A 24594-nucleotide genomic window follows, 5' to 3' on the forward strand; every position below is an offset into this window, starting at 1 on the left:
TGTCATACTCTCCATGCAATCCAAAGTCATGAAGTCCTAAGTATATGCTATTTCTCAACAAGGCAAAGAGTCTTCAGACTGCCTTTTCAGTTTCTTCTTTACATTGACTTCTATATTGCTTCTATATTATCTGTTCAGAATTGTCATCTACTTACAGTTCTTTAGATGAATCCGTCATACTAGTTTTGTTCTGTTTTGAAATGAATGTGTAAAGTGTTAGTGAATTCTTCAATCATCACTTAAAATTAATCATAATGCAGGATATTAAAAGAAATTAGTTTTCAGTTGGCCAGAAGAACTTACACTGAATTATATATGCTCCCAGCTGTGCTGCAGTGTCAATTGGACAAGGTAATCGGCCCTGTAAAACATCTTGCTTGACCTGCAAGAAAAACTGATACCTAAAACACAGAGAGAAAACAAATTTATTACTTCAGTATTGAGTCTGATGCACCGTGTTCCATCATCTTCAACTTTACTGAAGACATAACACATACCATAACCATGAGACAGTAACAAACTGTATTTCTCTCTAAATGACTTTTCCCCTGCTGATGCTGGAGTAACAACTAAGATTAATCTAGTGAAAGAATCTAGGTAGAGGACCGCTTTGTAGTTTTCCCTTCCACTTATGTTGTGCAGATACAATTCATTTTCCTCCTAAAAATGTGATTTCTCTCCTTTGACTGTCATAGGGCAGTCAGTAAGCAGAGAAAAGGTGAGGAATCTGAAAAATTGAATAAGAAACCTGTCAAAGGGCCAAAGCGGATCAACATAAGGGATAACTCAGTATTGGATACTTCTTTACTCAAAGGCTTCACTTCCACACACCAGAGTATCAGCTCTAGAGCAGCAACCAGATTTGATGGAGTCCATACCCCCATGAAAAAGATGGATGGGTATACCACTAGCAGCTTACTGTATCTGTCATAGCAGAGGATACTTCCCTTATTGCAATAGAGATAGCAGGGGTAAAAATGCAATTTTCAAAGTCAAAACCTGCTTTTACTCTTGATGAAGCACATACTGAGGCCATTTACAGTGAAACAATATCGACAAAACACATGGAAAAGTAAAGAAAGCAAACAAGCCATCATACAAAGGATGTGCTTGGTTTTCCAACTCCCCATACTAATTTATAGGAAATCTTTTAAACAGTGTTTAGATTTTGTCTGGTTTATTACAACAGATTTATGCAGTGTTTCACATCATCCTAAACAAATTTATTGCACCAAGTTCATAAAAAAGATGACAATACTGAGAAGGTAACTTTTTAAAGAAAAAAAAAACAGTCATCCATTCAAGCACACAGTTTTTTCATTATCCATTAATTCAACTTTATCTACGTAAAGCCATTCAGCTACACTACAAATAATTTATTTTGTGTTAGTACAAGTTACTTATGAAAGCACCTTGGAATGATCTGCACGTTCAAAGTGCATCTACACTGATTTCAAGGAAGTTTGCAAACTGCAGATTACATGATAGCTGATCCACAAATTATTTAAGATCAAATTTACGAGACTTTATTAGCCCAGATGAGCCTCTGAATAAGTATATCGGTGAGTTTCTGCTTAGTGATCTCAAAGATTTTGTGCTGTGACAGATATTCTAGGAAGAATGTCCACACTTTAAAAAAATGGCTAATATTCTCTGCCTTAGAGAACCATGGCACTGCAAAGGAATTTTTCTGAGAATGTCATTAGGCAATACAAAGCACATACACTGAATGTTTCTTCACTCAAAACAATATCTCAGTAGTGCTTCCAGCTTATGCTTGCCAATCCTACCTAGACAAATCTTCCCTGTATGAATGGTGATAATGACAAAGATGATTTCACACGTACTGTGGAGTACATAGCATCTTCTTTTTAACATGAAATGCATTTCTGACATGCACCCATCTTTCTGCTAGCACTCCTCCATCTCTACAGTGCAGAGCTTCATACCAGATGATGCTACAAATGTATTTTCCATGTGGCAGGTATCTATATTCCTGCATTCTCATACTGTAGTCTCAAAATAGAACAGGATAGGAAACTGAAAAAACACTACCTTCGTGCAAAGAACAGTCAGAGCCAACTGTTAAGTGTTTAAGTGACTTCTTTAACGTGAACAATCTCACAATACATTCAGAAAATGTAAATGTGAATCACCTCAGTGTTAGCTTCTGCCTACAAGCCAGATAGATTTTGCTATGAAGCAATTACAAATTTGACAGGTTTTCATTATTTGCACATAGCAATTATGTAATGCCACAGATCATCAGCATCTAATAAGCAGAGACTCCGCTCTCATAGACATTAAAATAACAAACACATGCTCCAAATAAACACATTGGTTAGCACAAACTGGTTTACATGTTACCGGAATTACACATTTGGTCAAAAAAATATTATTCTTTAAAAAAATGAGGCCTCTAATCCCTCCTAAACTGAAGAAGGTTTTATTATTACTGTATTTTTTTTCTGAAAAGCTGTACCTTCTTTCCAAGGTTTAAGAAGCTACAGGGATAAATGCTCATAAATGTTGATGGCATTTGATTATTCAATTTGTTTAGTTGAAGACTGTCAATACAAGCACATCACATTCTTATGCCCTCCCTCTGTACCTTCTAAGGTGCAAATTCTGCCTGACCAAACATGGCACAGACATGAACAGAGGCTTACTAATCATACTAAAATGCTTCTTGACTAGATTCACACACCTAATCAGCAGTGCAAATCACTGACTGACATTATGACACGGCAAAGAGAAACAGTTTCTGAAAATTTCACCCCTGTCCTGTAATTTCCCAGACAGTAATCCACCCTGCCTCCCGGGTCATAACACATTCAGTGGTCAAAGCTCGATTCCCAGGGCCACCTGTCTTCCCCTGTGAGCAGGGTTGAAAGTGCTTCTGGAAAAATACAGGAAAACTGCCTCAAACATTCACAGTACAGAGCCATCCCATTGAGGCCAGCATACACTCCTTTACCTACGAAGTCACTGTATTTATTATTTTATGCAGGCCAGCCTCAATCCTGTGGTATTGGACACCTCCGTTCCTGCTGTGCCAGCATGGAAACAAAAGAATTTTCTCACTCTGCTACAAGAATATTCTGCCTGTGCTGCAACAACTGCGAGCTTTGATTAAAGAAAATTAAAAACCCTGTGTGCATTCTGATGAATTCTCTTGTGTCATGTTCCTAGGACATCAAAAGAAATATTTTAGCATTTATTAATGCAAGCCAGCACAACAGTTTTGTCCACCTACCTATGCAAATTCTCAAACTTCATTTTGAACCTAAAACTAAGTGTCTGAGACCTTTCATGAATAAAGCAAAAAGAAAACCCTGAACATGAGAGTTCAGGCAAGCATGTGTGTATGTGTCTGTGCACATGTGTGTGCATGTGTCAGTGTGTGCACCTTCGTTTTTGTAGAGGCCAAGCTCAGTTAAAAGAATCAAAAGTATGCAACTCTTCAATCTCCTTCACATATTTTCAGAAAGACCAAAAGAAATCCTCTTGAAAAACAGTTCTGGAATTTAAGCTATGGCAAATAAAGAAGAAAATCCCCTCTATTTATATTTGATATGCAAGTAAACTCCAAACTTGATTATAGCACAATATAAATGCAAATGTGACAATGCATTCCTTAAAAAAAAAAAAAAAAAAACAAAAAAAAAAACCACCACAAATGCACATAAAGTCCCTTTGGTTTTTGATGCACCAGAGATCATCTTTTCATCTCAGGCTTCCAGTTAGTTGTCTATACTGACCACCATGAAGCTAGTCACAATTCTGTTCCTGCCCATACATGTTTAAGCAAAAAATATTCAGCTGTTCAAGCAAAAAAAATCCCACAACCCAGTTACATCACAACAATATGCACCTGGCTGGAACAGATTACCACCCTGAAATCAACAAACTACACTCTTACTGAATACTGTACCTTGTTATTTCTTCTTTCAGTTTACACGGATCCTCTGCATAAAATTTAATGCCAAAATACAGAGTGTATGGTGGTCCAGCTGAAGGAAAAAATATTTGGTGTAAAAGTTAGTTGTTATGAACTGTTAATTGTTACAAATTGTTACTAGTTGAGTACAAAAAAGCTACTAAGATGGCTATTGTAATACTTAATGAAACTTGAAAGTTTCAGAAAAAATCTTACACCCACATAGCAAACCTATACATCTACACTTATTACACATGAGGTGGAAAAAAAAGAAAAAAAAGAAGTATTTTTATTATTACTTTTCCAATCTTGTGTTTATTTATTCACAGCCTGTCTGCCCACTTGGAGTTTTTCCTTATTTTGAAGATTTAACTTCAGATTTGATTGCTAACTTGCTATTCCTTGCTATTACTTCATCTTCAGATAGGTACTTTAAGTTCAAATTAAATACATACTGTTTATCAATTCTTTATGTTCACCAAGGGTCTTTGCAGGATCCAGCCAGTACTGTGAGACAGATAATTGTGGAAATTAGTCACTTAACATGGAAAATTAATACAGAACAATTGCAATTCTATATTTATTCCTATATTTATTAGCAGACTGACACACTCCAGTCTGCTAACGACAAACTTGTGTCAGCTTCTGATCAGAGAAACACTGTCTGTACAAATCTAGAGCCGCATATCTTCTCTGGGGGTAAGGATCTTCCTAAAAGGAAATCTGCTTGGTAAGAGCCACCACATCTCAGATTCATGACAAGCTGGCTCTACAGAAGTATCACACTAAGTACCTGCTGGTGTCTACCTCATCTGCTGCAGCTAGTATCTGGATGTGCAAACTTGCTATTTTCTTCCCAGGAGATTAATCTAAGCAGGATAATTCTACTTAACAGCAACATGAAAGCCTGTGAGACAGGACCTACAAGGAAAGAATGAAGGGCCTTCACTTGTTTCCTGAAAAACAAGAGATTGAAGGGAGGAATAGGCATAACAGCATTCTCCCAACACCTGAGAAATTGCTGTGAGAACACAGTGATCAATTTTTCTTCATGTCCACTGAGCATGAAGAAATTTGCTTACCTAGAAGCAAAAAAAAACGTAGCTTTTCAGAAAGAGTTTCTAGAAGCAGGGGGAGAGGATGACTGTAATCTGGCACCAACATAACGAGGGCACAGACCCTTCAGTTTACAGGGCTGGTTGGAGAAAAGTGTCAGAGATGATCTAGGTGTGCTTAGTACACTGCAGAGGGATGAACTGTTAGATGGTTTCCCATATTATTAGATCAAAGGACAATCTGCAGCATAATTTCTCACTGATTACTCTGATCTGCCTTTATCAAACTTCTAGCAAAAGTTATCCTGATGTTACTGGTTAAGACAGACCAGCTGCATACTTTACATTATGTCTACACAGGTCAAGAGGATCCTGCTCTTGTAATCCCTCCAGCTACTTATTTCTTCCTTAGCTTGACTTTTCTATGATTCAGTTTTGGAATTAAGTGCAGAAGGAGCTGCCAAAACCATTCTTGTCTTCCTTTTCTTCAGTTCTCTTCCTCATACACAAAGTGTTTGGACCAGCTGAGGTTGGCACACCTTCTTAAAACACTGGAAACAAAAAGGCTGTTGAACACAACTGCTAGAAAGAACAAATTAAGGCAGATTGAATCTGCTCCCTTAATACCCACACCTTCTTTAACTGAGAAACTACAGAGACCAATGAACAAGGAAACTCCTTACCTGCAACCCTGAACTAATCCTACAGAGAATAAGAATAAAATTACTAACCAACAAATCTCCCCTTTCTATGCAGAAAACCTTCCTGAACTAAAAAAAATCACTATTAGAAGGAAAAACACTACAAAACATTTTAGTGGAAAATCTCAAGCAAATAATTTTGTGTTTGTAAACAACTATCATTATTAAAAAAAAAGAAAATAAAACAAATTACTTCCATTAGCTGCTGATCAATAGAAATAGCTGTATGACTTGTTCTTGGCCATTGCTATTTCAAATCCTGGAATGTTTGTTAAAAAAATTCCTAAATTTCAAAGGACAAAAAATATTTAGTACTTGCTTGTATCAAATACATCCAGCAGCAATTCAAATATACACCCTCTTACCCTCAATAGAAAGTGAGAATGAAAGAATGAAACCTGTTACTTTTGTTCAAACATTGTGTTAGAACTCCAAATGAGCATTAATCCGAGTTAGCACAATAGGCTGATATGAAGATTTTACAGTTAACAGGCATTAAAAAGGCCAAATGGCTCTGCAGTGCACATTCTGGCTATGCAATGTGGTCAGAATGTGGTCTGAACTCTGATCAAAATTGAAATCACAGTATGAACAACACGTCGTCAAGCTAACTTGCTTATCATTGACAGCTTTTTGTTACACTGCAGGAGATCAAAAGGATCCTGTTTCAAAATCAGATCAAAATCTATCACAGAACTGCTCTTTCATTAAGTTCTGCTGAACTGAAATTGGCTTCAAGATATGTTGCCTTATAATCCTATTCACAGTTCAGCTTTGCATGCATAGGTAGATTGTTTTTTAAAAAATAATGGATAATGATGGATTGTCATTCAAGTTTGCAAGTCGAGCACAGAACAATTACAGATTTGTGGTTGTCTCTGCAACCTGAACACCACCACCTGTGGTATCATTCTGTATCTTGTGATTCACCAGCTGCCATGAGACAAATCAGGATCTGGACAAGACTGTGAGGACACATGTAGACAATACAATCAAAACCAAGTTGTATTGCAACTCTTTAGTTCTCACTAGGCTATAATTGTCTGGAAAGTCAAATAATCTTCTTTGCATGGTCCTCTGAAGGCAATTTCCAAGCTTGGGGCAAAATTCAGAGGGAAAACTGCAAGTTCAGATTCAGAGGGAATCTGAAGAGAGGAGAGGGAACAAATCTGGTTATTCATATCACTAAATATTTCCTTTCCTTACTCCAAGCTGAGTCAGCAGGAGGAACTGCACTCTCAGCCCTCAACCCTGTAAGACAGATTGCTTTAGCTCAGACCAGTTTAGTGCTGGGACAGAGAGTGGTGGGGAAGAGGCAAGAATCTCCTCTGCCTTCTTGTTTCTGCAGTAAGTACTTAACATTGTGGCAATGCTATAAACACACACTTAAAATAATTGCATAGCTATTTATTACTTCAAAGGATGCCAAAATTTTCCTGAAGAATGCAAGGGGTGAGGGGAGGAGAGGGAGATTTCTAACATTTCATTTGTAAGCCAAAGATGAATGGAATTTCATGGATAATGAAAAGACATTTTTCAAATCAACGTTAGACAATAAAGATGAGAACATTTACAAAACCAAGAACCCCTAAAACAGAGCTCTCTAAGCATACATACGCATGCATATATAATGTGTATTAGATAGCTCTTATATGTTTGCATATACATATAAATAGTGCTGAATATAGTTACAATTTTCAGCTTACATGTTAAAGCACCAAGAGAAATGGAACAAAAAAGCAGAGTGTCTTATTAATCCAATACACTTGCACAGCAGGTGCTGACATCAAACCCTGCATTTGTGAATGCCGAAGTAGCTCCAACACACAGCATCACTGTTCTTATCTGTTTGGCAGCCAGCACGCCACTTCTCAGTGATTTCCCACCTGTATCTCCCCTGCACAGACAACAAGGGTTATCTGACTTGTAAACAGCTCACCATTATTGCAAAGAGATGGAGGGCCCTGTATATACACACTCAATTGCCTGGGATAAATTTTGTGAAGTTGAAGGGGCAATTTAACATTTACAGAAGAAATGGGAAAAAAATAATAATTTCTAAGTAGTCCTAATCAATGCAACTATACAATTACTAAAGTGATGGCTACTAGTTTATTAATTGTTATATACAAAGAACATATAGTGTTCATTTAATTTACAAAGACCGATTATAAATGTACAATGCTACATAAGAAAATAATTCCCTTTTAATTTTCAGGTAGAAAAAAAAGTTTTAAAGTACAGCCTCTCTAAGAACAAATGGGCTGTATTGTCCTTTGTTCTTTTACAAATCTGGCTCCCATACGAGCCAGATGTATGAGCAGTATGCACCAAAACACCATGCAGTATTTCATAGTTAGCCCTTTTAAATGACTGCAAGCATTTTTCCACAAATCTGGATTCTTCATTCCTTGTATCTGCATAGGGTTAAACCTGGGTCAAATTCCATGAACCTGTTTGAAACAAAATATTAACTAGGTTGAAATGTTTGCCGTTGTATCAATCAATGAAGTGTCTGGTAGAGAAAAATCTATCAACTTCAAACTCAATCCTGGGCCATCTTAACTAGATTCTTACTAAGCTGTACCCATCACGCCATACATGCTGGTTTTTGTTCACATTTACAACAGGAAAAAAATACAACTTTCAAGAGAAAACCCAGTATTTTTTTTCAATTATAAACCACAATTTAAGACAACAATTAGAATTAATTTGTCAGGTTTTTTCATCAAATGTTCAGTGCAAAGAATCTAAAACTGATTCACACCCTCAAGACACCCTCATTACATAAGAAATGTAGAAATCATCAGGCAATTCCTAAATACAAATATGTATTTGACACTTCTGTCTTTTCTTTAGTAGACTCTGAAGTTGTATTGATTATATTTAGTATTAGATCTCCAGTGTGTGTGTCCTGTTGATCCCACTACACTCTAAAAGCTTACTCTTACAGCCTTTAACTCACCTGACCATAACCTATGTCTAGGTTGTTTTAATCCATTAACATTTTTCTAAAATTTCTAGCTTCTAATCAGTAGTATCAGTCTCCATTTTCTTTCCACTGGTTATGCTATCTATTTTAACAAGCAGAACAAGTCTTTTTCTTTTTAGATAGTTTAGTATACCATGCCCATAGGCAAATGTCAAATCCATCCAGAAACAAAATATAAGCTAAGTACAGTTCATCTGTTTTTCTAAGATCTTAAGATCAAAATACACACTACATTATATGACAGTAATTCCCTACAGAACAGACATTTTTTATTTTAAACGAACCTTTTGTTAAAATCGTGCCTTAGTTTAGATACACACAGCCTGTTCAATCTGTTACCCTAAGCAATTTGGTATAGTAATCTGGCAATCTGAGCACACTGCATTTACTTTATTAATCACACTGGATGGATCAAGGAACAACTTTCCGATATATGAGTTTGTATGGCACCAATGTGCAATTCATGGCACAGGTTTCTGTGCTCAGTTTTGCCACAGCTGACCTGATCTATCACTGCAGCACAGCAACTTGCAGTAGAAAGTTCAGCTTCACCAGAAACTGAGACCTACATCTCCCCTCTGTCCCTATAAGACCTCTGGGATACACAGCTGTGAAATATATTGCCACGGGCTCCTCCTACCTGCTGTGCTCCCAGCTCTGTATGATCAAAACACAGCTTGCCCGTAGCAGGAGAGAAAAAACATATCTGTGCTACAAGGTGCTGCCCATCTCATGTTACCTCCGGATCCTGGAGCAGGACACTCGTGTTTGCACAGCACTGCACCTGAACTAGCCAGGGCTGGGGGAATGAGCTCAGCTGTGATACTGAACTAACATGGTGACACAGCTTTCTGTTTTTGTATTTTTCCTAAGAGAAATAAGCCCTAAGAGAGCATCAGTATTGTGTTCAGTGTGAATATAGTACCTCAGATTAGCATTATATGAGAGAAGAAAGATATTTGCATCACATCCTGCTGTACAATGCAGACATGCGTCCTGAAGCTTTAGGTTAAGCAGTTTTAGCGTGAGAGTTCAGTTAGGGATGGCGAGGGGGCAACCTGACCAATGTGAAATTGTGAAGTGCAGCCAGGTTTCTGGAAGTTAAAAAAAAAAAAAAGTATTTATTATGAACAGACTTAAAAATTATTTTGATTGTTCAGTTTTCTGCAATAAGGGAGTCTCAAAGTCTTTTTTGTAAGAAAACCTCTAATAGCATGACTCTTTTCAGCATGCTTTTGTGATTTGACAAGAGAATGACTTCGGGCTTCAAAAGTATCCTTTCCCTCATCAAATTCTGCTCAGCTTTTCTTGAGGTATTATGCATTAAAATTACCATTTCCATTCTCTCTTTTGTGTGCCTCAAGAAAAAATTTGCCTCCTGCCAGAAGAGTAATTAGCATGAATATCCTAAGGGAGACCGGAGATGCCACAAAGGCAGAAGCAAAGGGAAGATGTGTGGAGCACCTGGGAGCTGCAGCACAGTGGGAACAAGAGGTGAGAGGGGCAAGGGACCTGCGTGGCCATTCCAGCACCAGCTTACCAAGCATTTGGCCTCTCCTCCACTAATGAAGGTGTACATCACTGCGCTGCTGTTTTCCCCAAGTCCTAAAGCAATGAGAGACTCAAAGGCAGGACAGTTTCCTAAGCCATCTTCAGCTACTGCAACACAGATTCTGGTGGTCATGTCTCACCTCAAAATACCACATGAGCCACAATGTCCTGCACTTCGTACACATGAGGCAGAAGACAGAAATACCCTGTCAATCAAGACCCAGTTGACCATTCACATTAAAAAGCATGAAGACTATATCTGGCCTCAGCTTAGCCTGACTTGATTGTCAGCAGTCTCCCCAGCAATGTAAAAGACTCAGGTGAAGGGCTGATGATGGAGCACACCGAGATATCCAGTGGCACTCAAAGAAAACTCATCTTCCTTTTAAAGCAGGGGTGCCAAACTCATTTTCAACAGGGGCCACATCAGCCTGGTGCTTGCCGTCAAAGGGCCAAATGTAATTTTAAGACTGTATAAATGCAACAATTCCTACAACCCATCTGTTCATTTGGGTGTAGTTTTATGTTAGAAGATTTTTAATTAACTATTGTTATATTTCAATATACTAACATAATTTTTTTTTTTTTTCCTTAGGAGTCCTGTCTTGTTCAAAGCACAGAACAGATATAGCTTATGCTGTTCTAAAATAGATATAGTTTATGCTGTTCTGGCAACCCGTAATACTAGAGAGCTTAATTTTGCCAATACTGTCCTTTTAACATAGAGACTTCGGGGGAATCTGGCATGTCAAATAACACTAAATTTGTGTAATATGACCAAACTACTACTCTAGAGACAGTGTGTCCTGGTTTTATACGATTTGTGCTTCATTCTACTGTTCATGGTCTTCCCAGTGCCATCCAGTTCTGTCAATCTGTTTGTCACATCCAGTTAGTCTCTCTCATGTGCTAATTAGTTTGTTAGCTGTTCAGGAAGAGACCATTTTAATGTTATGCATTCACACACTACACAGCATAGTGAAACCTTGTTCACCGATTAGAGCCCTGCTGGTACTACTAAAATAATTATGATACCACCCACATTAGAGGTAGCACACTAACACAGCATTTGAAAGACCACCTTGAAGTGCTGAGGCATGCAAAAGTAATGGGGAAAATAACTAAACAAATTATTTCAAACCCTTCACAAAAAAAAAAAAAAAAATTCTTTTCTGACTAGGTTGCTTTATTCATCATTCAGTTAAATGGACAGTGGGACAAAAAATCTGACAGAGCAAATAATAAAATATTTCCCACCATGACCAATGTCCTAATAGGTAGCCAAACCTCCAAACATGTTTCTTTGTCTTAGACTAACTCAGAAGCCTAGTTTTAAAACTAATTAAAGGTAACCTTTTTCCCTTTCCCTTAGGAAATCTACTGTGGCCAATCCAAAACACATCCAATCCAACATTCAAATCTAGGCTTCTTGCCAGCCATCACAGGACTAATTCCCACAACAGCCTAGAGAGTTTTTGCCATATTCAGTGTGCAATTGCACATAAGTTTACAGCTAAACACAAGGTATTGTTTGTTGTATGGAAGCCTGGAAGCTTTCCCTTCATACTGCCCATTCTTAAGAGCTTACAAGATTTCACTAAAATAGCAAGAGTAACAATTGTCATGAAACACAGAAAACTAAGCACAGTAGCACAGGTTTACTCATTTATGAATTTTCCAGACAAAACAGCATCAACTTTTAATTACCTGTCCACAGACAAACAACAGGAAGAGGCATTTTCACAATATTTTGCTACCACACAGCCCAGGTGCAAAGCCTGCAGCACAATCTCAGTTGGTCGCTACGGTAGTACCCACATAGCCAGGCAGGTATGCTCCATAACGTGGCCCCTGTTGAGGTCTCTGGTTGCATCACCTGGCTGCTTCTCAGCTGAGTGTCAGGACAGAGCTGGTGTGTGCACCACTCCCCACACACCTGGGACTTCCCTGCAAAGAAAACCTGCAGGCTAGGGGGACACACACACATATGCAGTGCTCCCATCAAGGGACCAAAACACAAGCACATGGCAGAGATGCCTGGCCACCAGTGCAGAAGCTAAGGAAAACACTGGTCGGTGGCCCTCCACACAAAGAGGATGGAGCTCTGTGTCTGTGCTTGCGCAGACTGCATCCCCACAATGCGACCAGTGCCGCTGCAAGAGCAGGCAAATGAGGGGAGTGGGAGTAATGCCTTCCTAATCCATGGGAAAATCGAGGAGCACAGCAGCTTCCTGACCTTGGGCTGGCCAGAGAATTAAGACAAAGGCCAACATTAAATTTGCACCACTGGAGGATCATGTGAGACAAAAAGACAGAAAGGCTGTATTGATATTTAGAGAGGCTGAGTAAATGGGGTTACGGCCTGCAGCTCATGACATGTCCTAAAATGTGCCTTTATGTGTTAAGGCTTTCACAGAAGAGATGTAATCTCTTATTTTCCTAATGCCACATACACCATTAAATACTAAGTGTGTACGCCTCTGGAAATGTTCCCAGTAATAGCCATTTCTATTTTATTTGACTACAGAAAAAAAAAGAGGAAACACTTCAGAGAGGAAAAAATACCTACTTGCTCTTCCTTCACACTTCAATTTCCTCAAGAAATAACAGTCTACCCTTAGCTCACAGCTGAATTTCACTTTCAACCCCATCATACAAAACTTGGTTAGAAGCTTTTCAAAAAATGGAATTCATAAACCCCTAGACTATGACACAAAAATAATGACATACTAAGCGAAGTAGCCTGTAGCCCTTACCAGCAATCAATATTCTTCTGCTAATGCTGTTCTGACCTCAGTCTATACATGGTCAGCTTCACTAAACAGAAGAAATTGGCAAATACGTGGCCAATCCAACAACTTATTTTTAGATGAAACATGACATCTCTTGAGGTCTGGGTCTTGTACAGTACTCTCAGCAGAGAACAGTGACTCAAAGCATAACTGCTTGACTTAATTTAACCACAGGCCATCATTCCCTTGATAAAATTAAAGGGTTTCTTTCAGTGAAGACCATCGTATGAATACAGTGCTGGTCCCACCTGCTGAGCAACCCCTGCTCTTCACCTCCGACTGTAGTAACCCTGCACACACCATTTTGGGGGTGACTCCAGACAGCACTGCCCCAAGCTACTGCCTGTTTTGGCTTAAACATCTCAGCCTGGTTTCCATTTTCATGCCCATTTAGGACTGTAATCTCCTGGTAGAAAAAGCTCTTGGACATTTGGTGAGTCCCTGTTAAGAAGACTCAAGAGATCATGGGCTCCAGGACACAGAGATGGTTCAGGTGGAATGAAAATGTCATTGGCCACACCCTGACTCCTAGGGCTCCCCCAGTGAACTGGCAGCCACCACATCAACCACAAGATACAGTCTGAATCAGGTGTTCAGCAAATGGAGCAAGTGATGCAGCCTGTGGCACACTCAGGGACATTGCTTCCCAGTCACCACAGGGCCAAGGAGAGACAGACAGCATAGTACACCAAGCACTGGCTTCAGGGAACAGTATTTAAAAGGAAAAAAATATTAATCCTGCTTTCATATAATAATTTTGTACTATTTATCCTCTGTTTAGTTTTCAAGAACATTTTGCATTTGATTCTGTTCCGAACATATTAAGAGCTATTCCAAGATTTTAATGCAAACAGTCACAAAGGAATTATTACTGTAAACCTGAGTCAGGAAATAGTGAAAATGAGTGAAAGTATGACAATCCAATGCTCCACAGGCAAACAGTACAAACAGGGCACATTTTACTTATGGAAAATCCAATCTGCTGTATCTTTTACTCACTGTTTGATGACTTCGGTCACAGTAGCGCAGTCCAAAGTAATCTATCTCCACTAGGTTTAAGTGACGAAATACGTAGCCCAGGACAACTGATCCTTTCGTTGACTTCTGTGGGAAAGAATTCACAGAGCCTTTTCACAACGATGGTCTGCCTTTGTCAGCTACGTGCAGTGGCATTCATGCATTCAGTTAGCTTTGTCAAAAAAAAAAAAAAGGAAGCAGTTCCCAGTGCCTTTAACAAAAATTTCCGTTTTACAGAAGAAAATATTTTGTCCTACTACAAGTTTATTCAATCATTCTGTAAATACTATTAGGTAGGTGGCAGGTTAGCAGTTACAAAATATAAAACAAAACAAAACAAAACAAAACACTGAAGGGCACTTGCATAAGCATGATGGTAGTGAACCTAGATTTTTCTAGAAAATTTTTGTTCTCTCATCAAAATTTGAATCTCTACAACATATTTGAATTCTAAAATCATACTCTTCCATCCAGGATGGGCCTGTCACTCAAACTTTGACAACAAAGATCAGGAGACAAAACTTTGCCCTTCAGATCTAAATCATTAGCTGCTCTGGTACTATTCTTCATAAAGGTTATGTTTTATTTGTTTTCTTTTAAAATATTTTTTGTAGTAGAAATTGGAGCAATCCAACACCTTGAATTGAAATAATCCCATTGTTTCCTTGAACAGTACTTCAGTAAGAGTCTATGCCAGTATTTGCAAACAATGCTGGGGACAATACTTCAAACAGCATTGTACTGTCGAGAATTCATTATAAAAAACTCATTTCCAACTGAACGACTCTTATTTGTTGGTTCCCCTGGCAGTCAACAATGAACAGATCAGGAAGACCAAGAATCATTACACAGAATGATCCCCTCCTCAAAATGAGTTATAGCATTTTACTATGGCAGTCCCAAATTCCACCAGAAAACATGAACAGAAGTCATACAATATGAAGTGTTAACCAAAACCTAATTATAAACTGCTAGATTGCACTAAAATCACCAAAGAGAAAGTGAAACAGAAAGAGAAAGGCGTGAGATATTGTTTGTACTATTTCACTTTTTAGTCTACAAACAAATAATTTCAAAATTAAAATGGTAAATAATATTGATTTTAAAAATCATTTAATTTATCTGGAGAAGTATATATCACATAACAATACTGAAGATGCATCCAGTCTTTTCAGTGGGTGCATTTGGTCAGGATTTGTACAGTCACATGGGCAGGGTCAGCGCAACAACTTCAGATGGCCACTCACACTCTAAGCAAGTCATTGTTTTGGTAGGCTGGGAATTGTGTATTCATGCTGTTCCTCAGATTTACTATGTATTTGCTTAAACCAGGAGATCTTCTTGAAAAGTCCTCAGCGCAAAACAGTCTAATGCCATCATATAGGCTGTTTACACAAAGCAACTGTAATTACAGGTTCTCTCAGCACATAGAGTGAGACTTAATGATCAGTCACAAAACAGAAAACAATTTTGAGGAAAACATTATTAAGGTAAGTAGAAATGCATTCAATCTCATTTTAGAATTTCAAATAAAGCAGAGCAATGCAGTGATTTTATCGTCAGATTCCTCAACAAGAAACTGAATTTGGGTTGTAAGAACAATTCAAGACAAGAATCGGCCCCTCTTAGATGTAGAGTGACTATGAGGAGCACTGAGGCAAACAAAAACAAAACCAAAAACCTTAAAAAAGGTTAGACTGTTAGACAGAAGGCATTCAAGACTGAAGCAGTAATTGTCCTGCCCCATTTTATCTTTAAATCAGTTGTTATTGAAGGAAGCAGGAGACATGTCCCACTAAAAAACAAGTAATTATCTTCATCCATCATGTATGTCAAATTACCTTCACCATTGGAAGCATTTCCATTACCATATAAACAGCACAATAATGTCTTGGGAACGTAGGAATGGACAGGAAAAGCTCAAAATAAACAGGCAGACCTGACTCCAATTGAATCACCTGGTTAAATGACGGAGACACTTGTAGAATAAAGCTAGCATGTTATTCCCAGGAACACACACGTTTCACACATGGTGTGGCTGAAATTAAAAACTCCCTTCTTTCCTTTCAGAGATAAATGGTAACAATGTATAAAAAGCTTTAAAACTGCTTTTTACCTATATTGCTGGGCTCAGAGGAAACATAAATGCCTCTTAATTTATTCTCTTCATGCAGTTCAGTTAACACTTTAATTGCTGCTGGTACTGCAGGAACAAGTGATCCAGCTGTGGGGAAATGCTGAGCAAAACCATCCAGCTTCCAATGGCTGGGGGTTCTCCACCTCTACAGCAGCAAGATGCTCAACACTTGGGTCATCCTCAACCAAGACAGGCTGTGTGCAGCCGTTTCTGTAGCCACCCTCACTAACACCTTTCACACCCTTCAGCAATGCCTGTTGGTGTTTCACAAGGCAACTGTCGGGGTGAGAACCAGCAGGAATCTCCACACTCCTCTGACCTCACTTTCCTTATCATGTTTTCCCAGCACTGAGGAGCACTCTTCAGGTAAAACACTGACCCTTGCTGAAACCACTGCCATCTCATTTTCAATTAAAGTTCTCATTTTAAGGCACATGATTTCAGGGTTTCATGCAAGTAAATTGGCTCCTCAAATGGAGTTAAGGAAGCATTTTTGTTGATTAATCTCTAAGTGGCTACTTCTCAGTCCTGCAATAGATTTTTACTGCATTTGAAGAAATTTTGCAAACTAAGAAAAGCAACCTTACTTCCCCTGATAAAATGACACCAAAACTGAGCAAAACTGCAAACTAAAACTATCAAAGGTGTTAGCAAGATTACACTCACATTTTATAGCACTGCAAAAATTATATAATCTTCCTTGCATTAAGCTCAGACTTGCCAGAGCACATTTGTACAGTCCTACAATCACATTCAGCCCTTTGAAGGCAACCATCAGGCTGATGTGGCCCCCGTTGAAAATGAGTTTGACACCCCTGTGCTAGAGGCTTGCATTCTTAGGGGTAAACACAAGTATATTTGAAAATACCATCAACAATGCTTTCAAGAGAGAACAAAGAATCATTTGAATGAGTCATAACATCTTGCTTTACATGTTAGCACCATGGTTTCATAAACCAGAAAGGCAGGTTCCTGCTGGCTAAAGCCAGAACATTCAGGAGAGATCCGATTTAATTGTACTTTTTAAATCGAAAATAAATACTTCTCCTAAAAATCATACATACAGTGCTATATTTTAACATATTCACAGCACTGAATAATTAGTCACCAATGATTGTTATCTTCTACACTTATTGCTTTTAGCTCCAGCATGGTTTTTCTAGATGGATATTTTTTAATTTTCTCTTTTGTATTGTACACAACAGTGCAGGCCAAATCAGATTCATGACTGATGTTAACTGAATTTAAACACAAAACAAGACATGCAGCAATGTCTGCCTCAGTAGAATGCTAGTTCCTCTCTTGAAAAAAGAGAGTGTTGTAGGTACTGAAGCCCCTTTTTGTTAAAACAATAAAAAACACATTGCCTCTTCTAGTTTAAGCATCCGTCATGAAACCCTTCTCCTGGAAGCAACTCAGTCCACAGACCACCTCTTACAACCTCGTAAGTGCTAAGGAAGATGCAGATGAATTCATGAGCCTTCACACAAAAACAGGTTTAAAACTTTGAACATAACTGTTGCTTTGTGAGGCCTCATCCCACCATGACCATTGTGAAAATCTATTGGAAAGTCACACCTGATTCTGAATCATTTATTCTGCTTACATACTGGCAAAAGCTAACAACACAGAACAAGAGCAGATTTCTAATGCTGAACAAGGGAGTTTATATATCTGAGTACAGAACAAGTAGCAAGATGCTACAGAGGACGACACACAATCACGTTGAGACATTCAGAAAGACCTGTGCAACATACCCACATTTCCCTGCCAATCACAGGGCTGCGTGGGTGATGCTGCTAACAAGCTGTCCAAGTGGGAAGCGAGTTTGACCTGCTGCCCATGTGCCTGACAGCAGCTGGTGCCCATGTGGTGCCTGATGTGATGGAGCACGGGCACTGGTACCACCCCACTGGTGTGCTGGGAAGGGCAGAGACCAAGCATGGCTCGTGACACATACGTCAGCACCGCCACATCTGCACCAACTGGCCAGATAGCACCAGTATACTGAGGTGACATAAACTTTACACAGCGTTAAGTGTTACAAAAAAGAGATGAAAATCATGTACAAAAGCAGCACACAGCCCGAAGAATGCTTCGATTAATGGAAAAAGGGTTTGCAGAAACCATGTCAAGAAAATTAACTCTAAAACATGGAATGCTTCCTTTATTTGGAATGAATGTGCCACAAGCAAGTACATCTGAAGGTAGCTGAGGCAGGGTGTGAACTAGAGCTGTCCTCTGGAGGTGGTGCAAGTCAGAAAAAAGAGCTTGGGGTGAACTGAGCTTTGCTCTGCAGAAACAACCCAAAGCCCACCACCTCTATACTTGCAGGGTTTCATGTGCCCCTGGGTTTTTGTGTACTGTCCTCGGGGAAGAACCGCAAAGCCCCATTGCCGTTCCTGCTGATGGGATGTGCCTGCGCGGGGCTGTGGTGCGGGGTAGGAGGGTGAGGTCAGGGTGCAGCAGGCTCAGTGGGCTCCCGTTGCAGAGCTGCTGCCAGGTGCGCAGTGTGAGCCTTGCTGGGCCTGTCCCCAGGGCAGCACTTCTGCAGCCAGCTGCCCGCATAGGGGCTTCCTGTGGAGCAGCTGGTGCCTTGGCCTGCGCACTCCCACCCCGCCGGGCACCCGCTGCCTGCTGCCCAGCAGCCCAGTGCTGAACCTAAGCTCTGCTCTTCCTCCACGCAACTGTGAGAGCCCTGCTCGATCATGGAGCTGCTCACAGCTTCCGAGAGAAAAGGGCCCCCTCCTATTTGGTAGCTACGTAGCCTTTGGTGCATCTAAAGGGATGCATCTTTCATGTTCACGGGGAGCTATTTAAAATAAATCTGTGAGAGTGCAATAGAAGGGTGTGCATTATAAATCCACATGGACTTGTATTCTGCCTCAGCAGGAGCTTGTGGTCTGTTTCTGGAGCACCCCTAATCAGGATGTGCAGAGCCCCTTCCTGTCAAGAAGATGCACCATGATATTTCCATTTGCTGCTCTGCTACAGCTAGTCAAGCTATTTCTTTCCACCTGTCACCTGCAAACTGGATATTTTGGTACTGAATTCAATGGAGTTTACACTGCAACCAGTCAACAACATTTTGTATATAAATTTGTAGTTTGTATATGAGTCTGCTAATTTTCTGTTTAAGATTCATCGCATTTAAACATGCTTGCTGAAACATATGCTGTCCTTTACAGTCTATGTAATGATGATTTGCTGCATCCCCAAAAAACATTTCCAAAACGCTATATCATATTAGCTTTATTTCCAGATTGATGGGAGTTTAACTTCTCATTTTGAATGATGCTAGAAAATTACTTGCTCCTGCAATATTGACAGAAGCCAAGGGGACACATTTGTTATCCTAAAAAATGTACACACTTTTTCTGTACAGTTTTGATAACTCACTTGCCCCAGTGCTTCCCATAAAGCTGATACAATTCTACTGGAAATGTAATTCCCATTAAAATGTCTCATCATAACCAACTGGAATTTCATTTGAAAAAAATAAATATTTCAATTGTTTTAAATGCCTTCTTCTTAATAGACATTCTTCATGAGAGCAATGGAAGATACACTGTGAGCATTTTTGTTCTAAAAGTAGTTTTCTACATGTGCTCATTAGTAAACCCTACACACAAAAAACCCAGTCAACATGTTTGCACCAGGACAGGAATAAGTTATCCATTAGTAGCCTGTAATGGCTGTTAATGGGGAATTCTATACACCTGCACTGTCTCCTGCCCCTTCTAGAGTTTCTGGCTGCCCTCAAGAGCTGCTATCCAGTGCCAGACACTGCATGGGGTCATATTACCATTTTACTGGTGCTAGGCTGCATTCAACTTTAACAACCTTGACTGGAAAAAAAGAAAAAAAAGTGCCCTGCCATGGGAGCAGCAGAAGGGGATGAAAAGGACTTATCTGTCACAGCTCCGAGCTGTCTTTCACCCTCATAACTAATGCTGACTGCTCTCTCACCCCCATGCTCACAGCAAGGGTGCCTCATTCATCTGTCAGTCAATTGCTGAATCATTCAGCTGTCAATCAATTCCTGGATCACTGCAGATTTTAGCACTGTATATTCAGATAAACCAGATCTGAGATAGGGTTTTTTGAAGAATGACACCCCTGCACATAAGCAAACACACAAGGCAAGTGTTAAGTTCAAATAACAATGCACAAAGTAAAAATTAAAAGCATTAAAGCAATCTGCAAACTGCTAATTCGTCCCCTTGCATTTATGTACTGTGTCAGTATTACCATTAATTGTTCCCCCTGCACGGAATTCACACAGGACTAATGTCTTCTTGGCATCACTACTCATCCCTGGCTGCCATTCCTGAGCTCCTTAATTAGATCTACGTACCACGTCAGGTTTTTTGGGTTTTTGGGGTTTTTTTTCCTGTTTTCCCCAACCACTTCCTAGTTCCTTGTCCTTTCCTACCACCTCTTTCCAGACAGAACACTCAATCCTCATCCTCCCTTGTCACATACATTGTCACTTCCCTCAGCCTGTCATTCCCACTGGTTTCCACATATTCCTTGAATTCCCCGTGCACTAAATCACGGACCTTTCCTCCCTCCTCTGCTCTGACCTTTCTCCTATCTACTTTTTCACTGCCTCCCACCAGTTTGGCCCTTGTTCCCACATGAATTAAGCCAGGAAACACCTCCATGATGTTGTATTGTGGGACAGATAACACAGAAACACATCTGACAGCTACAGATGCAAGAAAATTCTTTTCATTTCTGATGCCTAAACTCAAGCACCAGAAACACCAGTCACACAGATGATGCAGCTGCCAGCAGGACCTGATATAGCATCTTTACAAGACAGAAGTGATAAAGTTCGAGGAAATCTCTCCTGTGAGATCCATCAGTATCATAAATAGTCTTATTGTGGGCATATCTTTAAAATAACAAAGAAAAACACATCTGGCATGGTGAACCTGCTGACAGAAACTGTCAAGTCTTTGCTTCAAAAGTTTCTCAGACAGAAGTTGTCTTGAGTTTCTTTTTGTTTGACAGCCTATTTTTTTCCTGGCTTCATTCTTGCAAATAACTAAACTGTTTTGAATGAAACTTTGTGAAATAGCATAACTCATCACAGAGTTCAAAACTTGCTGACTGGCAAACCTACAAACAGACCAAGCAACCTCAGTAGTGGTAGCAACCCTCTCCCTAGCACCTTCTATTCAGGAAGATCCCACCAGCTTTTCAGACTGAATTTATAGCTATTTCCTCAAAGATTTTATTTAAAAGCCAGTATTATTCTGAACTAGTTCTTGGGCATGGAGCTGTAGTGATAACCCAGCTTTCCTCCTCTGAAAAAGTAATGCACAAAATATTCTGTGTAGTTTTAAGGGAAACTATGGCATATTTTAGCCAGTAATTTTTTTCCTATTTTCCTTTCCCCTTTTAGTAATTAAACCTTTCAAGTGACAACTTGATGTTAATCTCAGTCATTCAGACAAGGACAGTACTTTCTCAATGCTTAGTCTTCAACTGTTCCCTAAATGGGTAGCATATTTTGAAGTGCCTTTATGTGCTATGTGAAAACTGCATATAGATAAGAACATAATTCTGTACATTCACATAAAAGGAATGATAGGTCACTCCCAGTTCAGTCAGTCAACAGTAGCTACTTGAATATCAATACCAAATCTGTCTTGAAAGTTTATAGCATATAACATTATAGACAGACTTCTGAAAAATATTTTTATTGACCTGTAAAAATTTCAGATATATCACAGTTTTGATTATGCATAGGAAATCTGATTTCATATGCACTGCGTATCTTTTAATGTCATTCAAAATTATTTTTCTAGAACTGTATGTACAACCTGTGATGATTAACTTGTACACTCATCAACAAAAATAAAATTACCATAATCTCCTTATGTTTAATTAATGTTTAATATATCGAGGTTGTTGAGGAAAGCTGTTTTTAACATGAGCATACAAACCAAAGAACTGCTCTAGCTTGGCTTTGAAATCTATTCCTACAGAAGGTTGATGTGGAACCTACAAGAAACTTATCGTCTTATACAGGGTATAATATCATATGTATGATATATAATATATATATAGATATATGTGGTGACTGCCTAATTGTGTTAATGAAAATCTTCCACATACTGAAGAAACAAAATAAAATAAAACTCTTGCTTAATCAGCCCATCTATAATACACCTCCATGAAGGTGAATAAAGATATTATATACATGTGCAACATCGGATTAATTTCTTCACTCGCAGCTGACAGATAGATTAGTGATAAGCTTAGCATAAAAATCTATCTATAGTTGAGCACACAGAATTTTCCAGAACTAGACCCTTATTTCTCTACATTTAGTGCAAAACCATTGAATATGTCTGTTCAATAGCAAAAGTGTTCACAAAGATATAAGTAGTTAACCCCTCATTGCTCATAGTCTAAATTATGTGACTCTAATGAAAAAAGCATCTTTGCAGCATCTTCAGTATCAGACTCAAGAGGTTAATTAATAAAATGCCTCAGGCATGATATCCTTTGCTAATGGCGGTGGCTATCTGCTGTACTCCATGAGTCCTCTCACACATCTCATGCAAGAAGAAAAACATTTTTTAAAACACATTTCTGAGTACAGACATGAAATTGCAAACATATTTCACATTACAAAAAATATTGATGAATACCAGAAGAAAAAAAGAGTCTGTTTAGAATCTACCCATGATGTGAAAATAACTCATTCAGCTTTTGTGTGCAGAGGGATTTTCAATAGTCAGAGTGAAATCAACAAATCAATATGAATTTTATTACTGACTTTCAAGGCAGAGGATTTTAGATTAATACTAGATTTCAAGCCTTTAACCTAAACTCTGTGTAAGGCTAACAATTGCTTGCAATGGAACTACTGGAGTCATGAGCTTTATCACCTCTCCTGGTTTTGTTAAAAACAATACCAGTTTCTCTTTTAGCAAATTTTCCTTTCAGCTAAGTTATTCTAAGTAACTGCACTTTTCTGAAGTTGGCTGCATGTTTTGGTAGACATGGCAATGGAATGCACACCACATATTTTGCAAGGAGGAGCGAACTGAACAGGTGACTAAAGGTGGGAGATAACAAGGGTCTCGCTCTCTTCGACTATGGCCGGCATCTGGAGAGGACCCTGTCTACCATCCCTGAAATCTGAGGTGTAGTGACAGACACTGCATCCCTAAATCCAGTTCCACTTTGCTGCAGAGTCCAGCCCAGGACTCCCAGGTGCCTGCCCTGCAAGTTGTCAGAGCAGCCACTGCTGAGCTGCAAGGAATTTCAAGATTGGTTTTGTATATTTTGTTTTATTTTCTCTATTTTATTAGTAGCATTAGTAAAACATTTTTAACTTTTCCCAGTTTGCAAGTCCTCTCTTTGCCTCTTTTGCCCTCCTATTGCCTTTCCTTGGGGGTGGGTGGGGACATTGAGGGGGCTAACAAAGCATCTGCCATGGTTTATTGTGGCCCTGTATTAAATGGGGACACACTTTTGTTTGGACCCAAGCAATAAACAGAACTCAGTTCCCTCCCAATAAACTGACAAGAGTAGTAACTGATGATTGTAACTAAAGCAAAATAAAATATGAAACTGAAGATTGATTGTAAGAACTTGTCTGTTCAAATCATAAGCTTGCAGGTAAGCCACTAGTGCATTGCCAGGAGTCTCCATAAAAGTATCTCCGGTTCTGTTGCAGCTGTACCTGGCCACAGGTCACTAGATAAAACTCAGACAATCATGCTTTAAAGTGAATTGAACTACTGGATGTACCCAGTGCAGTTCTTTCACTACAGGCAAATCATAGCATGTTCTGCAGATTAGACCATTAATTTCAAATAGAAAATCATTACTTGCATTTCTAGCTTGCTTAAAATGTACTTGGTTATATTTGGTTTTCGAAGCTAAAATGATTCATCTCTGGTCTGTGCTGAACAGAAGGCTTTTAGCTGCATTACTTTTTTTTTTTTTTTACATTAAATATAGCTTACTCTGTGATTTGGGCATGATCCTATTCACACTAAAATCCAAAGGCAAAAAAATCCTTTTGTTTGAAGACAGGAGGCTCACACCCTTCAGCTTTCATCTGACTGGTTGAGGATAAAATAATATGGTTTACTTAGAGTAAAACTAGCAGCATATTCATCACAAGTGAATAAGGTAATAACCTCTAGTTTCATTCTTGTATTGTAGTTAAGAGGCACGATTGCTGCAAGTTTTCAAGGCATGCCATTTCATGTGGATCTTGATCCATCATTTTGGCAATGGGCCAATGAGATATGCCCAGGTAGTGCTTCTTGAAGTGCTATTATTAAGTCAGTTACAGTGATATTCCAGAATGAAGCATTACTGAGCACCCTTCCTTGTTAAATAAATATCTTTAAATCTTCTGTAAATATATTCTGC

General features: G+C 39.0%; 1 protein-coding gene across 3 annotated transcripts in view; it reads right to left on the reverse strand.

Moving 5' to 3' along the window:
* The window catches only part of EPB41L4A (erythrocyte membrane protein band 4.1 like 4A), a 131198-nt gene that overhangs the window by 68508 nt on the left and 38096 nt on the right, over positions 1-24594 (reverse strand). For all 3 annotated transcript variants that reach the window (XM_071802872.1, XM_071802874.1, XM_071802873.1), the window contains 4 exons: positions 14031-14135; positions 4396-4447; positions 3935-4013; positions 304-401 (listed from right to left, as the gene is read on the reverse strand). In XM_071802872.1, coding sequence (XP_071658973.1) covers positions 304-401; positions 3935-4013; positions 4396-4447; positions 14031-14135 — 334 coding nt within the window. The remainder of the gene's footprint in view (positions 1-303; positions 402-3934; positions 4014-4395; positions 4448-14030; positions 14136-24594) is intronic.

This window comes from Patagioenas fasciata, chromosome Z, assembly GCF_037038585.1.
Source record: "Patagioenas fasciata isolate bPatFas1 chromosome Z, bPatFas1.hap1, whole genome shotgun sequence".
NCBI classification, from domain to species: domain Eukaryota; kingdom Metazoa; phylum Chordata; class Aves; order Columbiformes; family Columbidae; genus Patagioenas; species Patagioenas fasciata.